The sequence below is a fragment of the Petromyzon marinus genome, chromosome 68, assembly GCF_048934315.1.
Source record: "Petromyzon marinus isolate PM22_M1 ecotype Great Lakes invasive population chromosome 68, UKy_Petmar_22M1.pri1.0, whole genome shotgun sequence".
NCBI lineage: Eukaryota > Metazoa > Chordata > Hyperoartia > Petromyzontiformes > Petromyzontidae > Petromyzon > Petromyzon marinus.
The window spans coordinates 5,651,940-5,672,388 of NC_133734.1; the positions used below are offsets into that span (position 1 = coordinate 5,651,940).

The 20,449-nt window shown below is 47.5% G+C and overlaps 1 protein-coding gene across 1 annotated transcript; it reads right to left on the reverse strand.

Moving 5' to 3' along the window:
- Positions 1-320: 320 nt before the first annotated feature.
- LOC116956875 (tripartite motif-containing protein 16-like) lies at positions 321-20,449 on the reverse strand. The gene is made up of 6 exons (XM_032978729.2): positions 19,002-20,449; positions 11,512-11,607; positions 9,962-10,195; positions 9,310-9,332; positions 8,414-8,520; positions 321-8,034 (listed from the first exon to the last, which is right to left on the reverse strand). The coding sequence occupies exons 1-6, from the start codon at positions 19,368-19,370 to the stop codon at positions 7,415-7,417; spliced, it is 1,449 nt and encodes a 482-aa protein (XP_032834620.2). The 5' UTR covers positions 19,371-20,449; the 3' UTR covers positions 321-7,414.

A 20,449-nucleotide genomic window follows, 5' to 3' on the forward strand; every position in this document is an offset into this window, starting at 1 on the left:
GGGAAGAACCAGTGGCATCTACATCTGCAGAACGTGAAGAATCAGTGGCATCTACATTTGCAGAACGTGAAGAACCAGTGGCATCTACATCTGCAGAACGTGAAGAACCAGTGGCATCTACATTTGCAGAACGTGAAGAACCAGTGGCATCTACAGGAGATCGTACAACTTTGAAAGTAATTCCTCGCGTTTAGCGTACATGCCGTACAACACATTTTGGACTTACGAACCAATTGACTTAAGAACAGACCTCTGGAGCCTAACTCGTTCGCAAGTGTAGGATCCTCTGTATATGTACATCAGAATAAAACAGTTCTATGTGGACTTTGTTGACGTGTCGTCGCTTTTATTTATCCACGTACAATATTATTTCCGCGAGGATTTTGGATATGTACTTAACGCAATTAATGAAACAAAAACTACACCGTTGATAAGCGTCAATCAAACCATGAAAATCATTATGATTCTCCTCGCCCTAGGGTATGCGGATGAGTTCACAATTTTTTCTCTTATTTTTTAAAACTTATTATTATAACCTTGAGTAATTCCCTGCGATTTGACGGTTTCATAAAAAAATAACATCATGAAAAAGACTGAAATTTAAAGGTTGTATTGAATATATTTTTTCAAAGATTCATCTCTACATACATATCACATTTGGGTGTAAAATTTACGATCATCTCCCCAAAAAATGTTTGCCTTGAAGGTTAATTTTTTGTTTTGTTGAATCGACGCTTTGATGTTGCGCGGAACTTTTGCATCTTGACAAAGCAGCAACGTAATAAAGCTGACGATGGGAACAAGAACAAATCCCAGGTTCGTTGAGATTGAGTCCAACACAACAACTTAAAACGTTTGTCCCCTTGCGACTCATTGACAGCGATAGCAAACGCAGGAATGATTGCAAAGTGTTGTGCATGTTGTGGATCTGAGTAAGTGTTGTAAATGTTGTTGTATGTTTGAGTAAGTGTTGTGAATGGTGTGGATCTGAGTAAGTGTTGTAAATGTTGTGGATCTGAGTAAATGTTGTGAATGTTGTGGATCTGAATAAGTGTTGTAAATGTTGTGTATCTGAGTAAGTGTTGTGAATGGTGTGGATCTGAGTAAATGTTGTAAATGTTGTGGATCTGAGTAAGTGTTGTAAATGTTGTGGATCTAAGTGTTGTGAATGTTGTGTATCTGAGTAAGTTTTGTGAATTTTGTGGATCTAAGAAAGTGTTGTGAATGTTGTGGATCTGAGTAAGTTTTGTGAATTTTGTGGATCTAAGAAAGTGTTGTAAATGTTGTGGATCTGAGTAAGTGTTGTAAATGTTGTGGATCTGAGTAAGTGTTGTGAATGTTGTGTATCTGAGTAAGTGTTGTAAATGTTGTGGATCTGAGTAAGTGTTGTAAATGTTGTGTATCTGAGTAAGTGTTGTGAATGTTGTGTATCTGAGTAAGTGTTGTGAATGTTGTGGATCTGAGTACGTGTTGTAAATGTTGTAGATCTGAGTAAGTGTTGTGAATGTTGTGTATCTGAGTAAGTGTTGTGAATGTTGTGGATCTGAGTAAGTGTTGTAAATGTTGTGTATCTGAGTAAGTGTTGTGAATGTTCTGGATCTGAGTAAGTGTTGTAAATGTTGTGTATCTGAGTAAGTGTTGTACATGTTGTGGATCTAAGTGTTGTGAATGTTGTGTATCTGAGTAAGTGTTGTGAATGTTGTGGATCTGAGTAAGTGTTGTGAATGTTGTGGATCTGAGTACGTGTTGTAAATGTTGTGGATTTGAGTAAGTGTTGTAAATGTTGTTGTATGTTTGAGTAAGTGTTGTGAATGTTCTGGATCTGAGTAAGTGTTGTAAATGTTATAGATTTGAGTAAGTGTTGTGAATGTTGTGGATCTGAGTAAGTGTTGTAAATGTTGTGTATCTGAGTAAGTGTTGTACATGTTGTGGATCTGAGTAAGTGTTGTAAATGGTGTGTATCTGAGTAAGTGTTGTAAATGTTGTGGATATGAGTAAGTGCTGTGAATGTTGTGGATCTGAGTAAGTGTTGTGAATGTTGTGTATCTGAGTATGTGTTGTGAATGTTCTGGATCTGAGTAAGTGTTGTGAATGTTATAGATTTGAGTAAGTGTTGTGAATGGTGTGGATCTGAGTAAGTGTTGTAAATGTTGTAGATTTGAGTAAGTGTTGTGAATGGTGTGTATCTGAGTAAGTGTTGTAAATGTTGTGGATCTGAGTAAGTGTTGTGAATGTTCTGGATCTGAGTAAGTGTTGTAAATGTTGTAGATTTGAGTAAGTGTTGTGAATGTTGTGGATCTGAGTAAGTGTTGTAAATGTTGTGGATCTGAGTAAGTGTTGTAAATGTTGCAGCTCTGAGTAAGTGTTGTGAATGTTGTGGATCTGAGTAAGTGTTGTAAATGTTGCAGCTCTGAGTAAGTGCTGTACATGTTGTGATTTACTCTCGTAAAAAGCGGTGTGCTGTACTGGTAAACGAGTTGGCACGTTCTGTTTGCGTGTCGAACCTTACTAGTCGGCGGGTCTAACGACATGTTTAGATGTCCACGCGATCTAACCCAATAAACAATCCAAACAAAAAGCTCTATTATGAATAATAATATAGGTAGCGGAAGCCTCCTGCGTGTTAAACATTCCAGATGGTGTCGGCAGAGATTCCACTACTGGATCATAATTCGTGACTTCACTCGGATCCACGTGGCCCAGCCATCGTTACAGCCGCAGAGTATCAGTGGCAGCCGTTAGGCAACAGGTCACCAAAAACTACATGTATAATAGACCATAATCATTCCACATGGATTACGGACATATATAGATATACTTAATGCAATTAACAAATTAAACTACACCCTTGATTAGCATCAATGAAACCGGTAATATGTGATGATTCTCACAGCCATTGAGTATTCAAATAAGAAAACGATCATTATTATCTTATCTTTTAAACTTATTGTATAATGTATATAGAGAGCCTTAGCTCGGGGTGATCTCATAAAAGAGTTTGAAAACGGTCATGAGTGGGCTGTGGGGGAGAGATGGGATGGAGTGGAGGGAGGCAAAGGGGAGGGAAGAGGGAATGGAGTTGGGCGATGATGGATAAGAGGGGAGGCTTGGGGAGAGTGGAATGGAAGGGCGTTAAGGAGGATGGACTGCTTCATGTACATGCGCAGTGCTGAATATATGGTGCAGTGTTGAGTCTACAGTATGGGTAGTGTTGAGTCTATGGTGCAGGGTTGAGTCTATGGGTAGTGTTGAGTCTATAGTGCAATGCGGAGTCTATCGTGCTGTGTTGAGTCTATCGTACTGTGTTGAGTCTATGGTGCAGTGCTGAGTCTATGGTGCAGTGTTGAGTCTATGGGCAGTTTTGAGTCTATGGGCAGTGTTGAGTCTATGGGCAGTGTTGAGTCTATGGTGCAGCGTTGAGTCTATGGTGCAGTGTTGAGTATATGGTGCAGTACTGAGTCTATGGTGCAGTGCTGAGTCTATGGTGCAGTGTTGAGTCTATGGTGCAGTTTTGAGTCTATGGTGTAGTGTTGGGTCTATGGGTAGTGTTGAGTCTATGGTGCAATGTTGAGTCTATGGACAGTGTTGACTCTATGGGTAGTGTTGAGTCTATAGTGCAATGTGGAGTCTATTGTGCTGTGTTGAGTCTATGGTGCAGTGTTGAGTCTATGGTGCAGTGGTGAGTCTATAATGCAGTGCTGAGTCTATGGTGCAGTGCTGAGTCTATGGTGCAGTGTTGAGTCTATGGTGCAGTTTTCAGTCTATGGTGCAGTGTTGGGTCTATGGGTAGTGTTGTGTCTATGGACAGTGTTGAGTCTATGGTGCAGTGTTGAGTCTATGATGCAATGTTGGGTCTATGGTGCAGTGCTGAGTCTATTGTGCAGTACTGAGTCTATGGTGCAGTGTTGAGTCTATGGGTATTGTTGAGTCTATGGGCATTGTTGAGTCTATGGGCAGTGTTGAGTCTATGGGCAGTGTTGAGTCTATAGTGCAGTCTTGAGTCTACGGGTATTGTTAAGTCTATGGGCAGTGTTGAGTCTATGGGCAGTGTTGAGTCTATGGGCAGTGTTGAGTCTATAGTGTAGTGTTGAGTCTACGGTGCAGTGCTGCTTAACGTACAGGGGACGTTAATTGCTGTCGTGGGGTGCAAGGAAGGACCGAGCACGGCATTGGGCACCGTGAGAAGGAAGTACAGAGAGACAGAGTGAGACGGAGAAGATTCTGATGTCACAATGGGGCAAAGGGGGGGGGGGTGGGAAACGTCATTATATCACTGGGATTATTCCACCACAGTTAACCATTCGGCAGGATTTAGAGCGTGGATCCACCTGTGCCTCTTTCAAGACGCACGGCCAGCGTTCCCGATACTGCCGCTTTAATTGCGTCCTGTTTCCAGCTGTAATGCCCCACCGCTGGGCTGCCATGCTATTAGATCTTTGTCGGAAGCGACCTGGCCATCACAAATGATAGCAGCTCCACCAAGTGGCTGATATCATCATCGCCGTCGTCACGGTGCGCAAATTTGTGGAAGCATCCAAATACTCTAAACGCATAGAGGCTCACAGAGACACATAGAGATACATGGAGACCCATAGAGAGACCCATACTCAGAGGCCCACAGAGACCCACACTTATCGAGACTCATACTAACACTAAACTATGTTTATTTTACCAAGTGAGGCCCCACGACTGAGCTGCTGTGTAGCGACTCTTTTTCGGAAGCTAGCCGGCCATCAACAAATGGCATCAGCTCTACGAAGTGGCAGGTACCGTCAGAATCACCGTGTGGGAATTTATGGAAGCATCCTAAATACAAGAAACGCACAGAGATGCATAAAACCCCATATAGACATATTTTAAAGCTTTCGTGACTGCAGGAATCCATACTCTTTTGTTCTTTCGGTAAAGTCACGTAGGTAGAAGAAAAAAAATCACGACGTTTCGATCGCCTGAGGACGAACGCTTGTGTGGCGATCGAAACGTCGTGATTTATTTTATTATTTTTTTTCTACCTACGTGACATTACCGAAAGAACCAAAGAGTGTGAGATGTGCCCGCTTAGCTGCAATGTAGTCACTCTCCTTCAGGAGCGACCTCGCTGTCACACGTGACAGTCCGCCGAAGTGACCTATCATCACGTGGACATTCAAAGCAGCAGCCAAATTTTGCTCTAAACGCATAGAAACACATATAGATCCATAGATGTCCATAGAGACCCATAGCATATACGTAGATGTCCATTGAGACCCATAGAGATACATAGTGACACATAGAGATTCGTAGAGACCCATGGAGATATACAGAGTTCAATAGAGACCCAAAGACTAATACTAAACTATTTTTATTTTTTCAGATATAAGGCCCTCAACCGAGCTGCGATGTTATGAGCTCTTTTGCTCAGAATTGACGTGGCCATCACAAATGATAGCCCAATGAAGTTGGCTGATATCATCACCATCATCACCCCGTGGAAATGTATAACATCAGACACATACTCTAAACGCACAGAAACCCATAGAGACACATAGAGATACATAAAGACCCATAGAGATGCATAGAGATACAAATAGACTCATAGAGATACATAGAGACACATAGAGACACATTGAGATGCATAGAGACCCATAGAGATCCACAGATATACAAAGAGACTCATAGAGACACATTGAGACGCAAAGAGATACATAGAGACCCATAGAGACACATACAGATGCATAGAGACCCACAAAGATGCATAGAGATACATAGAGACCCATAGAGACCTATAGAGATGCATAGAGACCCACAGAGATAAATAGAGACCCACAAAGACACATAGAGACCCATAGAGCCCTATAGAACGCATAGAGACCCTACAGGGAACCCGTACACAGAGGCTCACAAAGACCCACACTCATCGAGACCCTAACAAAAAAATATATTTTTTTTACGCCACCAGGTCTAACGAGGCCCCACTGAGCTCTGGTAGCGACTCTGGCCATCACAAATGATGCCAGCAGCTCAACCAAAGTGCGCTGATACCATCAACGCCACCATCGTCGTCACCGCGTCGACATTCGCAGTAGCAGCAGCAGCAGCAGCCAAATGCTGCGAGCAGCGTGGGGTGACGTTGATTCTAAAAATGGAGGTGGAGACCCCAGAGGGCAAAGGAGGGAAAATCCACGCAGTGACCTCCACCACTACCTCCGTTATAACGCATGCAGCGTTATAAGGCGTGTAACGTTATTATGAGTGTAACGTTATTACGAGTGTAATGTTATAATGGGCCAACGTTATTACGCGTGTAACGTTATTACTCGTGTAACGTTATTACGAGTGTAACGTTATTACGAGTGTAACGTTATTACTCGTGTAACGTTATAACGAGTGTAACGTTATTACGAGTGTAACGTTATTACGAGTGTAATGTTATAATGGGCCAAAGTTATTACGCGTGTAACGTTATTACTCGTGTAACATTATTACGAGTGTAACGTTATTACACGTGCAACGTTATTTCACGTGTAACGTTATTACGAGTGTAACGTTATTACGCGTGTAACGTTATTACGAGTGTAATGTTATATTGGGCCAACGTTATTACACGTGCAACGTTATTACGCGTGTAATGTTATTACACGTGCAACGTTATTACGAGTGTAACGTTATTACGCGTGTAATGTTATTACGCGTGTAATGTTATAACGGGGCAACGTTATTACACGTGTAACGTTATTACGCGTGTAACGTTATTACGCGTGTAACGTTATTACACGTGCAACGTTATTACACGTGTAATGTTATTACGCGTGTAATGTTATAACGGGGCAACGTTATTACACGTGGAATGTTATTACGCGTGTAACGTTATTATGCGTGTAACGTTATTACGAGTGTAATGTTATAATGGGCCGACGTTATTACGCGTGTAACGTTATTACTCGTGTAACGTTATTACGCGTGTAACGTTATTACTCGTGTAACGTTATTATGCGTGTAACGTTATTACGAGTGTAACGTTATTACGAGTGTAACGTTATTACGAGTGTAACGTTATTACACGTGCAACGTTATTTCACGTGTAACGTTATTACACGTGCAACGTTATTACGAGTGCAACGTTATTTAACGTGTAACGTTATTACGCGTATAATGTTATTATGCGTGTAATGTTATTATGCGTGTAACGTTATAACGGGGCAACGTTATTACACGTGTAACGTTATTACGAGTGTAACGTTATTACGAGTGTAACGTTATTACGAGTGTAACGTTATTACGAGTGTAACGTTATTACGCGTGTAATGTTATTACGCGTGTAATGCTATAACGCGTGCAACGTTATAATGGTGCAAGTTATAACTCGTGCGTCGTTATAACGCTGAAGAGATTGGGGCCTTAACACTTGGTAAAATAAAAACATAAGTGTGTTCATTTAGATGTGATCCAGCTCCCTGATAGCCACCGAACCCCGGTCGACCGTCAGCGCGGGGCGGAGAGGCCGCGCAAGACCACCGGCGCCACCGCCACCGGCGCCCACGCCCACGAACGAGTGCAGCAGCGTGGCCGATCCGGCGTCGTAGAACGACAGCAGCCCCACGTCGCGGTCGAGGTGCACGCCGAGACGACGCCGCTGGCCGTCCCCGCCGACGGCTGCGGCCAGCGGCGTCTCCAGCCCCCCGTGGCACGCGGCCAGGTGGCCCCCGTCGCGTCTCGCCAGGCTCCAGGAGGCGCCGGTGTCTCCGCCTCCTCCTCCTCCGCCTCCTCCTCCTCCTCCGCCTCCTCCTCCTCCTCCGCCGCCGTCGCCGGCGTCGTCGTCGTCGTACGCGACGCCGACCTCGTAGGAGTCGGAGGCGCTGACGTCCACCTCCCAGTAGTGGCGGCCCGACGAGAAGCTCGGCGAGCAGAGGGCCGCGACGCGCCGGGCGGGTGCCTCCGGGCGGCCGGGGACGCCGGCGTCGGGGGACTTGGTCAGGGTCCTGAGGTCGGAGGAGACCTGGAGGGGGAGGCCGTCGCCATCGTCGGGGCTCTCAACGACGGTGGGGGAGCGTCCGTCTGGGAGAGAGTTGAGAGAGAGAGAGAGAGACGGGATCGATGGATGGTGAAGGCGTGCGCCTCACCCCTCGCTCGTTCTTTCATTCGTTGATTCGCTCGCCCATTCGCTCGCCCATTCGCTCGCCCATTCACCAACTCACTGACTGACAGTGAGTACTCACACCACCACACAGGCAAAGGCGGTCGGGCGTGGTGCCGGCGACCCACCCCCTCGTGTGCCGTTCCAGCCTTCATAGGTGCTCGCTAACAGCACTTACCCATCCAGTCTGTTAAGGCTACACGGGGGATCTTTGTCTTTGTGTGGTGTAGTGGTGTATCGTGTGATGGTGCATTACTTTCTGCCGTTGCAGTGCATTGCCCAGTGCCTGATGAGACTCACACAGGAAGGCCAGCAGTCTGACGATGACTCCTTCCACAGAGGCGAGCGAGCTGATCTCCCCTGCGCTGACGCCTCGTGGCGGAATCTCGTCAGTCGCCCTCTCTCTCCTGTCAACTCGGGACGCGGGGGACAACAATCGCACGGACAATGAGTCTCCTGCCCTACCCGTGTAGCCACTAGCAGTGCTGCAGGGTGCAAGTGCTGTTCAATAGCGAAGAGCGTTGCCTATGAGGGCTACCGGCCACTCTGGCACGAACAGAGGGGGTGGGTGGCCAGCACCACGCCCGGCCACTTTTCCCTCCCCAGTGGCGATGTTTAGTACACCACCGCTACACCAGGTGTGCCTAGGGGAGGCCCAGGACCGGTTCAAATAATCGTCACCGGTCTCTGCCGGGTCCAAAGCGCAGTGCCGCGCTAACCACTCCTGCACTACCACTCCCCACAAGTGAACAGAAACGCGAGTACACTCACCACCCCAAGCCAAATCATTCCCCGTATATCCTACACGTGGCTGTAGAGGGCACGGGCTGTTACCCATTCATTCAGACATTCACTCACCCACCCATTAACTCACTGACACACTCATTCACCCACTCACCCACTCATTCACCCACTCACTCACTCACCCAGTCATTCACCCACTCATTCACCCACTCATTCACCCACTCAGCGAGTCACCCACACTCTTATCCACTCGCCCGCTCACTCGCCAATTCAACCACCCACCCACCACGAGTATTTTATGTAGACCATTTGGCAAGGGAGAGTTTCTGTTGTGGTAAAGGGAAATTACTAAGGCCGATACGGGCACTGGCATACGATAGTGACTCGAAGCCATTTTTTCAACATCCGATCTGGAGAAAGGCAGAGTCATTGCAGTGAAGATGATCCATTACCTGCGGGTCTCTTCCATGTGACTCTAAGAAGAGAAGAGGAACAAGGTTTAAGGGGGCGGAAATGTCCGGGTGGCAAACGAATGCATACATACAGCAGAACCCCATACACTACACTATACACTACACTATACACTATACACTAAACTATACACTACACTATACACTACACTCTACACTACACTACCCTACACACTACACTCTTATACACTACACTATACACTACTCTACACTAATATACATTACTCTCCTATACACTACACTGCTATACACTACACTATACAATACTCTATACACTACACTGTTATACACTACACTACCATACACTGCACAATACACTACACCACTATACACTACACCATATACTACACCACACATTGGGCTCTAGGGAGGCCCGTCGTTAAGCGATTAGTCGTTAACAGGGGTGGAGGGGATGATGATGATGATGGAACCCACGACCCCCTGTATACCAGGCGAGGTAGTCAACATCACCTAGCCACCATGATGATGATGATGATGGGAGAGACGCAGACTCCAAATATACAGCAGGTAGTCAACATCTCCATTGGCACCGAGGCCATCCCCCAACAAAAAACTGGAAAAACCTCACAAAACACCACGACAACAGTCGCAGACAGCGACACACACACCGGACCTGCAAGAAGCCGATGGGGTCGTCCTCGTCCTCGAGCGCCCCCAGGCGCTCGGACGCCTCCTTGAGGTCGGCGATCTTCCGCTGGTGGCGAGCGATGCCCTCCTGGATGCGGCGGATGAGCTCGTGGCCGGCGGCCTCGACGGAGCGGTGGGCCTCCTTCTCCTTTTCGTTGAGGGTCGCGCGCATGTGCGCAAACGAGCCCGAGATGCGCGCCTTGCTCTTGAGCACGGTTTTCTGCGCGGGAGGGGAGCGGGGAGAGCTCACGCATCCACTTATCCACTCAGCCACAAACACACACTCGTTCACTCGTTCACTCACTCCCTCATCCACTCACTCACTCATCCACTCACCCACTCACTCACTCACCCACTCACTCACACATCCACTCATTCACCCACTCCCTCATCCACTCACTCACTCATCCACTCGTTCATCCACTCACTCAACCACCCACTCACTCATCCCCTTATCCACTCAGCCACACACACACTCACCCACTCACTCACCCACTCACTCGCTCACACACTCATCCACTCACTCATCCACTCGCCCACCAACTCACTCACCCACTCACTCATCCACCCACTCACTCAATAATCTACTCACTCACTCGCTCACCCACTCACTCGCTCACCCACTCACTTATCCACTCACCCACACACTCACTCATCCACTCGTTAACTCACTCATTCATCCACTCACCCACTCACTCACTTATCCACTCAGATTTTGCAATTGATAAAGTCACGTATATAGAAAATTAAAGAAAAATAATCAAACAATAAAAAGAAATTAAAAAATACTAAAAAAATATCGAAAGGTTGTGAGTTTCGAGTTTTTTATTTGTAAATTATTATTTTTTTTGTACTATTTTCATTTCATTTTCTGTCTACGTGACTTCACCGAAAGAAACCCCACAGAATACGAATTCCTGCAGTCACGAAAGTTTCGAGTCGAAATTTTGTATTAATTAATTACGATTTAGACTTCCGTTTATTCGGGCACCCCGGGGGTCCCGTCACTAGGTTCAAAATTTTAGCTCTAGGGCAGGGGTGGGGAACGTCCAGGCCCGCGGGCCGTATAAGGCACCGCGGAATCATTTGGTGTGGCCCTGTCAAGGCAACCGCAGGCGGGACTCGAAATTCAATAAATCTTAGGAGCAAACCTGGAAAAGCAGTTGCGAGTAGCAACATCGTCAATAGCAGCTAACATCATCAATACCGGCTAACATCATCAATACCAGCGAACATCATCAATACCGGCTAACATCATCAATACCAGCTAACATCATCAATACCGGCTAACATCATCAATACCAGATAACATCATCACTACGCCTCGCCAAAGAGAAGCAGTTCCAGGCCCATCGCATTAGGGGTGAGTTCATTAAATGTTTGACCAAATCTAAACAGGCTCATTTTTTTAAGTTGATCATTTTGTACGGCCCGCGAATGATGTCATATAAATATCCAAATGGCCCTTGGCAGAAAAAAAAATGTTCCCCACCCCTGGTCCAGGAGAAGGCAGTTCCATGCCAGAGGGGACGTTACCTCCACCTCCCTCTGCGACGCCTCCATCTTCTTGACCGATGCCTCTGCGGCCTTCCTCTCGTCTTCGGCCGCTCGCCTCTCGTCCCTGATGGAGCTCTTCCAAATGGACAGACGGAGCGGACGGTATGCACATGTAAGGTGTGCGCATTGAGAGTAGGTTTTCACATTTTTCTTCTGGCAACAAAACAGCCGTGTTACGATCATGGGAATTCCTTTGCCACTACCAAAATATGATAATAGTATTTTCCCCCTTTTGTCTGAACAACAAAACAGCCGTGTTGTGATGTTAGAACACCAAACTGAAACAGTTTAACATGTAGGAGGCTTTCGCGACCAAAATTATTCATAATAAAGGTTTTTGGGTTAGATCGCGTTATTTATAAATGTGTCGTAACCCTCCACCACCCGACACGGCCGATCAGCAAAAAAAAGAAGTGTCACGTTGACAAAAGACATACATAGTTCGCTACGTTCGGTGAAGTCACGTAGATAGAAAATTAATGGATGACGACGTTTCGATCGCAACACAAGCGACCGTCTTCAGGTGAGAGGAGCTCTCCCCTGAAGATGGTCGTGATCGATTCATTTTCTATCTACGTGACTTTACCGAAAGAACCAAAGAGTATGTATTCCTGCAGTCACGAAAGCTTCAAATCAAGACCAAACTGAAACCTTTTACAAGGAATCATGTTACTGCATTAACCACAATACTTGTGGTCAGAATGCATGTTTCAGTTTGGTGTTTTAACATCTTAACACCGCTGTTTTGTTGCCAGAAAAAAAAGGGGAAAACCTATTCTCATATTTCGATTTAAAGCTTTCGTGACTGCAGGGATTCATCTTCTTGGTGTTTCCCTTCTACGTGACTTTACCGAAAGAACCAAAAAGACCTATTCTCATATTTTGGTACTGGCAAAGGAGGTCCCATGATATATACACAATGTTTGCTCACTTTATATATGTAAAACTATACATAAAATCTAATTTTAAAAAAGACGTGTTCGGTACAGCGTCATATGCCTTTGCGAACCATGGATAGGATTAAACAATAATAATAATAAAGGACTGACAGGATTAAGTTGTTTTTTCGGCACTCGAAATCTGCCGCTTACGGCAAAGCGATTGCCGCTGCTGCGAAGCTGGGAACCAACAACGAGTGGAACCGACTTAAAAAAAATAAAATAACGTTGCACCAGTGAAGAAGAAGACGACGATCTGATGATGCTGCTGATGCTGATGATGGAGATTCAGTCTGTGACCATCAGGAAACCGGGGCCAATCGTCGGACGCGCACAGCGGATGCTGCAGCACGGACGCCCAATAGGAGCGAGGTCAAAAGTTCGCCGTGGCTTTTTGACCTCTCCGACACGCGAGAACCGCTCCGGTGCTGAGCTGGCGAAGCGGTGGCACGTTTTGTTTGTTCACGCGACTCTAAAACCTCAAGGAATTGGTGGTGGTGGCGGATTTAATGATGAACACAGCATCTATATTCGCGTGATCTCTAACCCACAGGAAACCCCTCCCCCCCCCCCATCTATTAATAGTAATGTATGAAGTGGGTGGGTGAGTGGGTGGGTGAGTCAGTGAGTAGATGAGTGAGTGGGTCGGTGAGTGGTTGAGTGAGTGAGTTGCTAGGTAGGTGAGTGAGTATATTAGTGAGTGGGTGAGTGAGTGGGTGAGTGAGTGGGTAAGCGAGTGTGCGAGCGAGTTGGTGATTGAGTGTGTGGGTGGGTGAGTGAGTGGATGATTGAGTTGATTTTTTCGCGATCTCAAACCCACGGGAAAAAAAAAAAACACCTCTATTGATGGTAATGTATGAAGTGTTTGTTGTTTCAGAAAGCCTACTTCAGCGTGTGATCAATGCGCATTCGTGATGGACTCATGAGAGTGTGAAGTAACACAATGTTTCTATTTATTGTGTGAGTGGGTGAGTGAGTGAGTGGGTGGGTGAGTGAGTGGGTGAGTGAGTGGGTGAGTGAGCAGATTAGTCCATGAGTGAGTGGGTGAGTGGGTTAGTGAGTGGGTGATTAGGTGAGTAAGTAGGTGAGTGGGTGAGTGAGTGGATACGTGAGTGAATGGGTGACTGAGTGGGTTTGTGAGTAGATTAGTCCATGAGTGTATGGGTGAGTGTATGGGTGAGTGGGTGAGTGAGTGGATGGGTGAGTGAGTGGATGGGTGGGTGAGTGAGTGGTTTAGTGAGTAGATTAGTCCATGAGTAGGTGGGTGAGTGTATGGGTGAGTGAGTGGATGGGTGAGTGAGTGGATGGGTGGGTGAGTGAGTGGTTTAGTGAGTAGATTAGTCCATGAGTGGGTGGGTGAGTGACTGGGTGAGTGAGTGGGTGAGTGGGTGAGTAAATGGATGAGTGAGTGAGTGAGTGGATGGGTGAGTGGGTGAGTGAGTGGATGGGTGGGTGAGTGGTTTAGTGAGTAGATTAGTCCATGAGTGGGTGGGTGAGTGACTGGGTGATTGAGTGGGTGAGTGGGTGAGTAAGTGGATGAGTGAGTGAGTAAGTGGATGGGTGAGTGGGTTGGTGGGTGAGTTCCTAGGTAAGTGAGTGAGTGGGTGAGTGGGTGAGCGAGTGGGTAAGCGAGTGTATAAAGTGTTGTCGTTGTTGTTCGGGGAAACATGGAAGGAAGCTTAAAAAAGGGGAAGGCTCTAACAACAACGAGTGGATCGTTGGGCGGCTAAAACACAGCAAGTTGGCACAGTGGGGGTACAGCTGGTGGTGCATCTGTAGTAGGTTTTGTATGGAGACGGAGTCTTCTTAGGAGGCAACGCGTATTTATTTATAAGAACAATAACAGTAACACTAGGTCCCTAACACGAAGGGGTAATGGCCCCTTCTACCCACAACCTAAGGATGTACAGCTGGCTAACGTGCCCCAACTACTGGGGCCAACCACTCTTTAGCCCTCCGGCTAGCGGGACCTAGGGGAGGCTGACCCGACCCAGCCAAGGACCGCTGGCCCACACAGACCCGGCCCTGAGAAGGACGTCGGGGCTTGGGGTCCAGGGCCCTATCTTCAAGTGGGCTTCTGGGTCTTCGGCTTGAGGCGGACTGACCCCAGCCGCTCTGGGGTCCGGTTTTTATGGGGCTCCCAGGGCCACCCCGCCCCTGGTCACGCCCACAATCTGGAACCTTGTGGAGGGATCTGGATTGTTGCGCAATCCTCCCCAGCCCCCCACCCGGGGCCCTGGGGTGTCCCCCTCCGGTTCCCAACCGTCCCCCCCCCCCCCCAGGATGCTTGACCCACGAGTCCTGCTCGGCACAGCCCGGACTCGCTATTGCCCCCTGTTGGGCCCTGACTGGATGTACCTGCTCAAGCACATTGGTGGCGGCGTATTACGGCCAACAATTACCCACCACACATCTATCAGTGGTCATCTCAGTCGGCCGACCTATGGCACCTACTGGGTCTGTCCCTTGACCTCCTGGTGCACCTAGCCTGGCACAGTAGGGGGGTACATCTGGTGGTGCATTTACCGGTCATCTCAGTCAGCCAACCCATGGCACCTACTGGGTCTGTCCCTTGACCTCCTGGTGCACCTAGCCTGGCACAGTAGGGGGGTACAGCTGGTGGTGCATCTACCGGTCATCTCAGTCAGCCAACCCATGGCACCTACTGGGTCTGTCCCGTGACCTCCTGGTGCACCTAGCCTGGCACAGTAAGGGGCTAGAACTGGTGGTGCATCTGCTGGTCATCTCAGTCGGCCGACCCATGGCACCTATTGGGTCTGTCCCTTGACCTCCTGGTGCACCTAGCCTGGCACAGTAGGGGGGTACATCTGGTGGTGCATTTACCGGTCATCTCAGTCAGCCAACCCATGGCACCTACTGGGTCTGTCCCGTGACCTCCTGGTGAACCTAGCCTGGCACAGTAGGGGGGTACAGCTGGTGGTGCATCTACCGGTCATCTCAGTCAGCCAACCCATGGCACCTACTGGGTCTGTCCCGTGACCTCCTTCTGTCAGCAGCGAGCCTTCGACACTTCACGTGGTAGCCTCAAAGGTGCACCTGGCCTGGCACAGGCGCCATGGTGACGTCACCGTCACTTCGTGGCGAATGGCGGTTGTATTGGTATAGTGTAAGGTAGTCTAGTTTATGGTGTAGTGTATAGTGCAGTGTATAGTTGTGGTGTGTATAGTAGTGTAGTGTATGGTGTAGTGTATAGTAGTCTAGTATATAGTAGTGTAGTGTCTAGAAGTGTATAGTAGTCTAATGTATAGTAGTCTAGTGGATAGTGTATAGTAGTGTTGTGTATAGTAGTGTAATGTAGTGTAGTGTATAGTAGTGTATAGTAGTCTATTGTATAGTTTTGTAGTGTCTAGTAGCGTATAGTAGTCTAGTGTATAGTAGTGTAGTGTATAGTGTATAGTAGTGTAGTGGACAATAGTAGTGTAGTGGATAGTGGATAGTAGTGTAGTGGATAGTGTATAGTGCATAGTAGTGTTGTGTATAGTGTATAGTCGTGGAGTGTATAGTGTCCAGTAGTGTAGTGGATAGTGTATAGTAGTGTTGTGTATAGTGTATAGTAGTGGAGTATATAGTGTATAGTAGTGTAGTGTATAGTGTATAGTAGTGTAGTGTATAGTAGTGTAGTGTATAGTGCATAGTAGTGTTGTGTATAGTCGTGGAGTGTATAGTGTCTAGTAGTGTAGTGTGTAGTGTATAGTAGTGTAGTGTATAGTGCATAGTAGTGTTGTGTATAGTGTATAGTCGTGGAGTGTATAGTAGTGTAGTGTATATTAGTGGAGTGTATAGTGTCTAGTAGTGTAGTGGATAGTGTATAGTAGTGTTGTGTATAGTGTATAGTAGTGGAGTGTATAGTGTATAGTAGTGGAGTGTACAATGTAAATTTTTACTAAAGTTCCCCCCACGATCCGATGGACCCATCGGAATCGAAAAATGCGGAAACTGATTTGGGTTTTTTTTTCTTTCAGAAAACCAGAAATGTTGAACAGCCCAAGAAAAGAATGTTTACAATTCTTCACGGACTTTCGCTGGAGATGACATTCATCATCACCATGGCCACCATCACCACCACCATCATCATTACCAACATGATCACCATCACTATCACCATCATCATCACCACCACCACCATCATCTTAATCATCATCACTATCATCGTCACCACCATCATCATCATTATCAACATCATCATCACCATCATCATCACCATCATCATCACTATCATCACCATCATCTTAATTCTCATCACCATTACCAACATCACCATGACTATCATCATCACCATTATCACCATTACCAACATTATCACCACCACGATCATCACCACCACCATCACCAACATTATCACCATCATCACCATCATCATCACCATCACCAACATTATCACCATCATCACCAACATCATCACCAATATCATCACCATCACCAACATTATCACCATCATCACAAACATCATCACCAATATCATCACCATCACAACCATCATCACCAACATCATCATCACCACCATCACCATTAATCATCACCATCATCATCACTACCAGCATCATCATCACCATCACCAATATCATCACCATAATTATCACCAACATCATTTATCACCATCACCTACATCATCACCATCATCATTACCATCATCATCACCACCATTATCACCATAGCCATCACCATCATCACTATCATCACCACCATCATCATCACTGCCACCATCATCACCATTATCATCACCAACATCATCATCACCGCCACCATCATCACCATCGTCATCACCACCATCACCAGTACGAGCGAACCTTCCCAAATCGGACGCTTAAAAACATGAGCGTCTCATGGTGACTCGTTCGTAAGTGCAAGATGTTCGTAGGTGCAAGCTGTTCGTAAGTGCAAGCTGTTCGTAAGTGCAAGATGCTCGTAAGTGCAAGCTGTTCGTAAGTGCAAGATGCTCGTAAGTGCAAGCTGTTCGTAAGTGCAAGCTGCTCTTAAGTGCAAGATGTTCGTAAGTGCAAGCTGTTCGTAAGTGCAAGCTGCTCTTAAGTGCAAGCTGTTCGTAAGTGCAAGATGCTCGTAAGTGCAAGCTGTTCGTAAGTGCAAGCTGTTCGTAAGTGCAAGATGCTCATAAGTGCAAGCTGCTCTTAAGTGCAAGCTGCTCTTAAGTGCAAGCTGTTCGTAAGTGCAAGCTGTTCGTAAGTGTAAGCTGCTCTTAAGTGCAAGCTGTTCGTAAGTGCAAGCTGCTCTTAAGTGCAAGATGTTCGTAAGTGCAAGCTGTTCGTAAGTGCAAGCTGTTCGTAAGTGCAAGCTGTTCGTAAGTGCAAGCTGTTCGTAAGTGCAAGCTGTTCGTAAGTGCAAGCTGTTCGTAAGTGTAAGCTGTTCGTCAGTGCAAGCTGCTCTTAAGTGCAAGCTGCTCGTAAGTTGACACCTTAGCATCTGGGGGACTGCCTGCATTAGGAACACAATTGGTGGTGGAACGTTACATCCTTTGCCTGGTATGGAGGATGACTTTTGGGTTCAAACTTGACCCCCCCACCCCACGCATATTTGAAGTCTGCGTGCCTCTCTCCCCGCGGTCCCCTGGATTTTTCTCCTGGTGCTCCGTTTTTTTTTATTTTGTTTGTTTGGCCTCCACATTTAGATTGCTCGGCTTGCTGTACACTGCCGCGTGAGGAGCCACTTCGTTGAGCTGTCGTTTGTTGGTAGCCAGGTTGCTTCATTGGGGACTTTACCCGGTCAAAATGGATCAAAAATGGTTTAGAAATGAGTCCCAGTGGGATCGCTCCGCCGCCTCCTCCGGGGAGAAAGAAAATCCACGGTTTGCGAGGTTTATGTTTATAAATAATCACGTATCACGGCGGGTTCGTTCGTAAGTACGAGACGTTCATAAGAGGGAGATGTTGGTAAGTGTGAGACGTCGTAGATGGAGGAGACGTTCGTAAGTGCAAGACGTTCGTAAGTACAAGACGTACATAAGTGTGAGACGTTTGCAAGTACGAAACGTTGTAAAGTACGAGACGTTCGTAAGTGAAGTATGGAACCTTCGTGAGCGCGAGACGTTCGTAGGTGAAGTATGGAACCTTCGTAAGCGCGAGACGTTCGTAAGTGAAGTATGGAACCTTCGTAAGTGCGAGACGTTCGTAAGTGAAGTATGGAACCTTTGTAAGTGCGAGACGTTCGTAGGTGAAGTATGGAACCTTCGTAAGTGCGAGACGTTCGTAAGTGAAGTATGGAACCTTCGCAAGTGCGAGACGTTCGTAAGTGAAGTATGGAACCTTCGCAAGTGCGAGACGTTCGTAAGTGAAGTATGGAACCTTCGTGAGCGCGAGACGTTCGTAAGTGAAGTATGGAACCTTCGTAAGCGCGAGACGTTCGTAAGTGAAGTATGGAACCTTCGTGAGCGCGAGACGTTGGTAAGTGAAGTATGGAACCTTCGCAAGTGCGAGACGTTCGAGATGCGAACGTCTCGCGGAACCGCCTGAACTAATTCTCGACTTCGATGTTGTCCCCCTCCCCATCCCTCCTCACCTTACGCGCCCTGTGCTCGTCCTCGACCGAGCTCAGCTCGTGGCCTCCGTGGCCGTCGCCCCCCGCGGCGTCGCCGTCGCCGCCGCCGCCGCCCCCCGCGACGCACGCGACGCACACGAGGCTCCCGTCGCTGCGGCAGAAGAGGTCGAGACGCCTGCCGTGAGCCGCGCACCTCCGCTCCTCGAGGCGCGCGCCCGGCGCCACGAGCACGTGGTCGGCGAACCGCGGGTTGGCCAGGTGCGGCCTCAGGTGCTCGGCGCAGAACGACGCCTCGCACTTGAGGCACGTCTTGACGGCCGCCGAGACGCCGCCGCCGCCGCCGTCTTCGGCGCCCGGGCAGCTGTCGCACGGCGGGGCCGCGGAAGACATCGGTGTGTCTGGGTGTCTACGTGTGTGTGTGTCTGGGTGTCTGTGTGTTTGTGTGTGTTTGTGTGTGTGTTTGTGTGTGTGTCTGTCTGTGTGTCTGGGTGTCTGTGTGTATCTGTCTGTGTGTGTGTCTAGGTGTCTGTGTGTGTGTCTGTGTGTGTGCGGGTATCTGTCTGTGTGTGTGTATCTGTGTGTGTCTGCGTGTCTGTGTGCGGTTGCGTGTGTATCTGTGTCTGTGTGTGTGTCTGTGTGTGTGCGGGTATCTGTCTGTGTGCGTGTGTCTGTGTGTGTATCTGTGTGTCTGTGTGCGGTTGTGTGTGTATCTGTCTTTGTGTGTGGCTGGGTGTCTGTGTGTATCTGTCTATGTGTATTTGTCTGTGTGTGTCTGTGTGTCTGTGTGCGGTTGTGTGTGTGTCTGTCTGTGTGTGTGTGTCTGGGTGTCTGTGTGTATCTGTCTGTGTGTGTCTGTGTGTCTGAGTGTGTGTGTGTATCTGTCTGTGTGTATCTGTCTGTGTATGTATCTGTGTATCTGTCTGTGTGTGTGTCTGTGTGCGTGTCTGTGTGTGTCTTTGTGTGTGTGGCTGTATTTGTCTGTCTCGGTGCGTATGACGCTTAAGGGTTATAGAAGCCAACAGAAGATGAAGACGACGATGAGGAGTCGCAGGAGGAAGAGGAGGGGGAGAGATAGCGAGACGTGAACGAATCACGCGAGACCTTTGGAAGGAAACACAAAATACGGGAGAGGTTTTTTGGTTGTTTGCTTGTCCAGCAGCAGTGAGAAGTTACAGGCCGACAAAAAGCGACAGCACCAGCAGCAGCGACCACCGCCACAACTTTAACAGCGACTCCGTCTCTTGTCGCTGCGACGGTTGATGCTGCTCACGGAGCGAATGGCCAAGGAGGTGGCCAAGGAAGCAAAGTTCGACGCGGAAATGAGCCGAGGTCAGAGAGGGTGTCAAGATAACGTCAGGGCGTGCTCTTTTTTTTTGCTGTTGTTGCTCTAAGTACATTACCATGGCGAAATTTGGAATGCGGTCACGCCGGGTTGGACCAACACATTCTATGCATTTTGTCGAAAATAC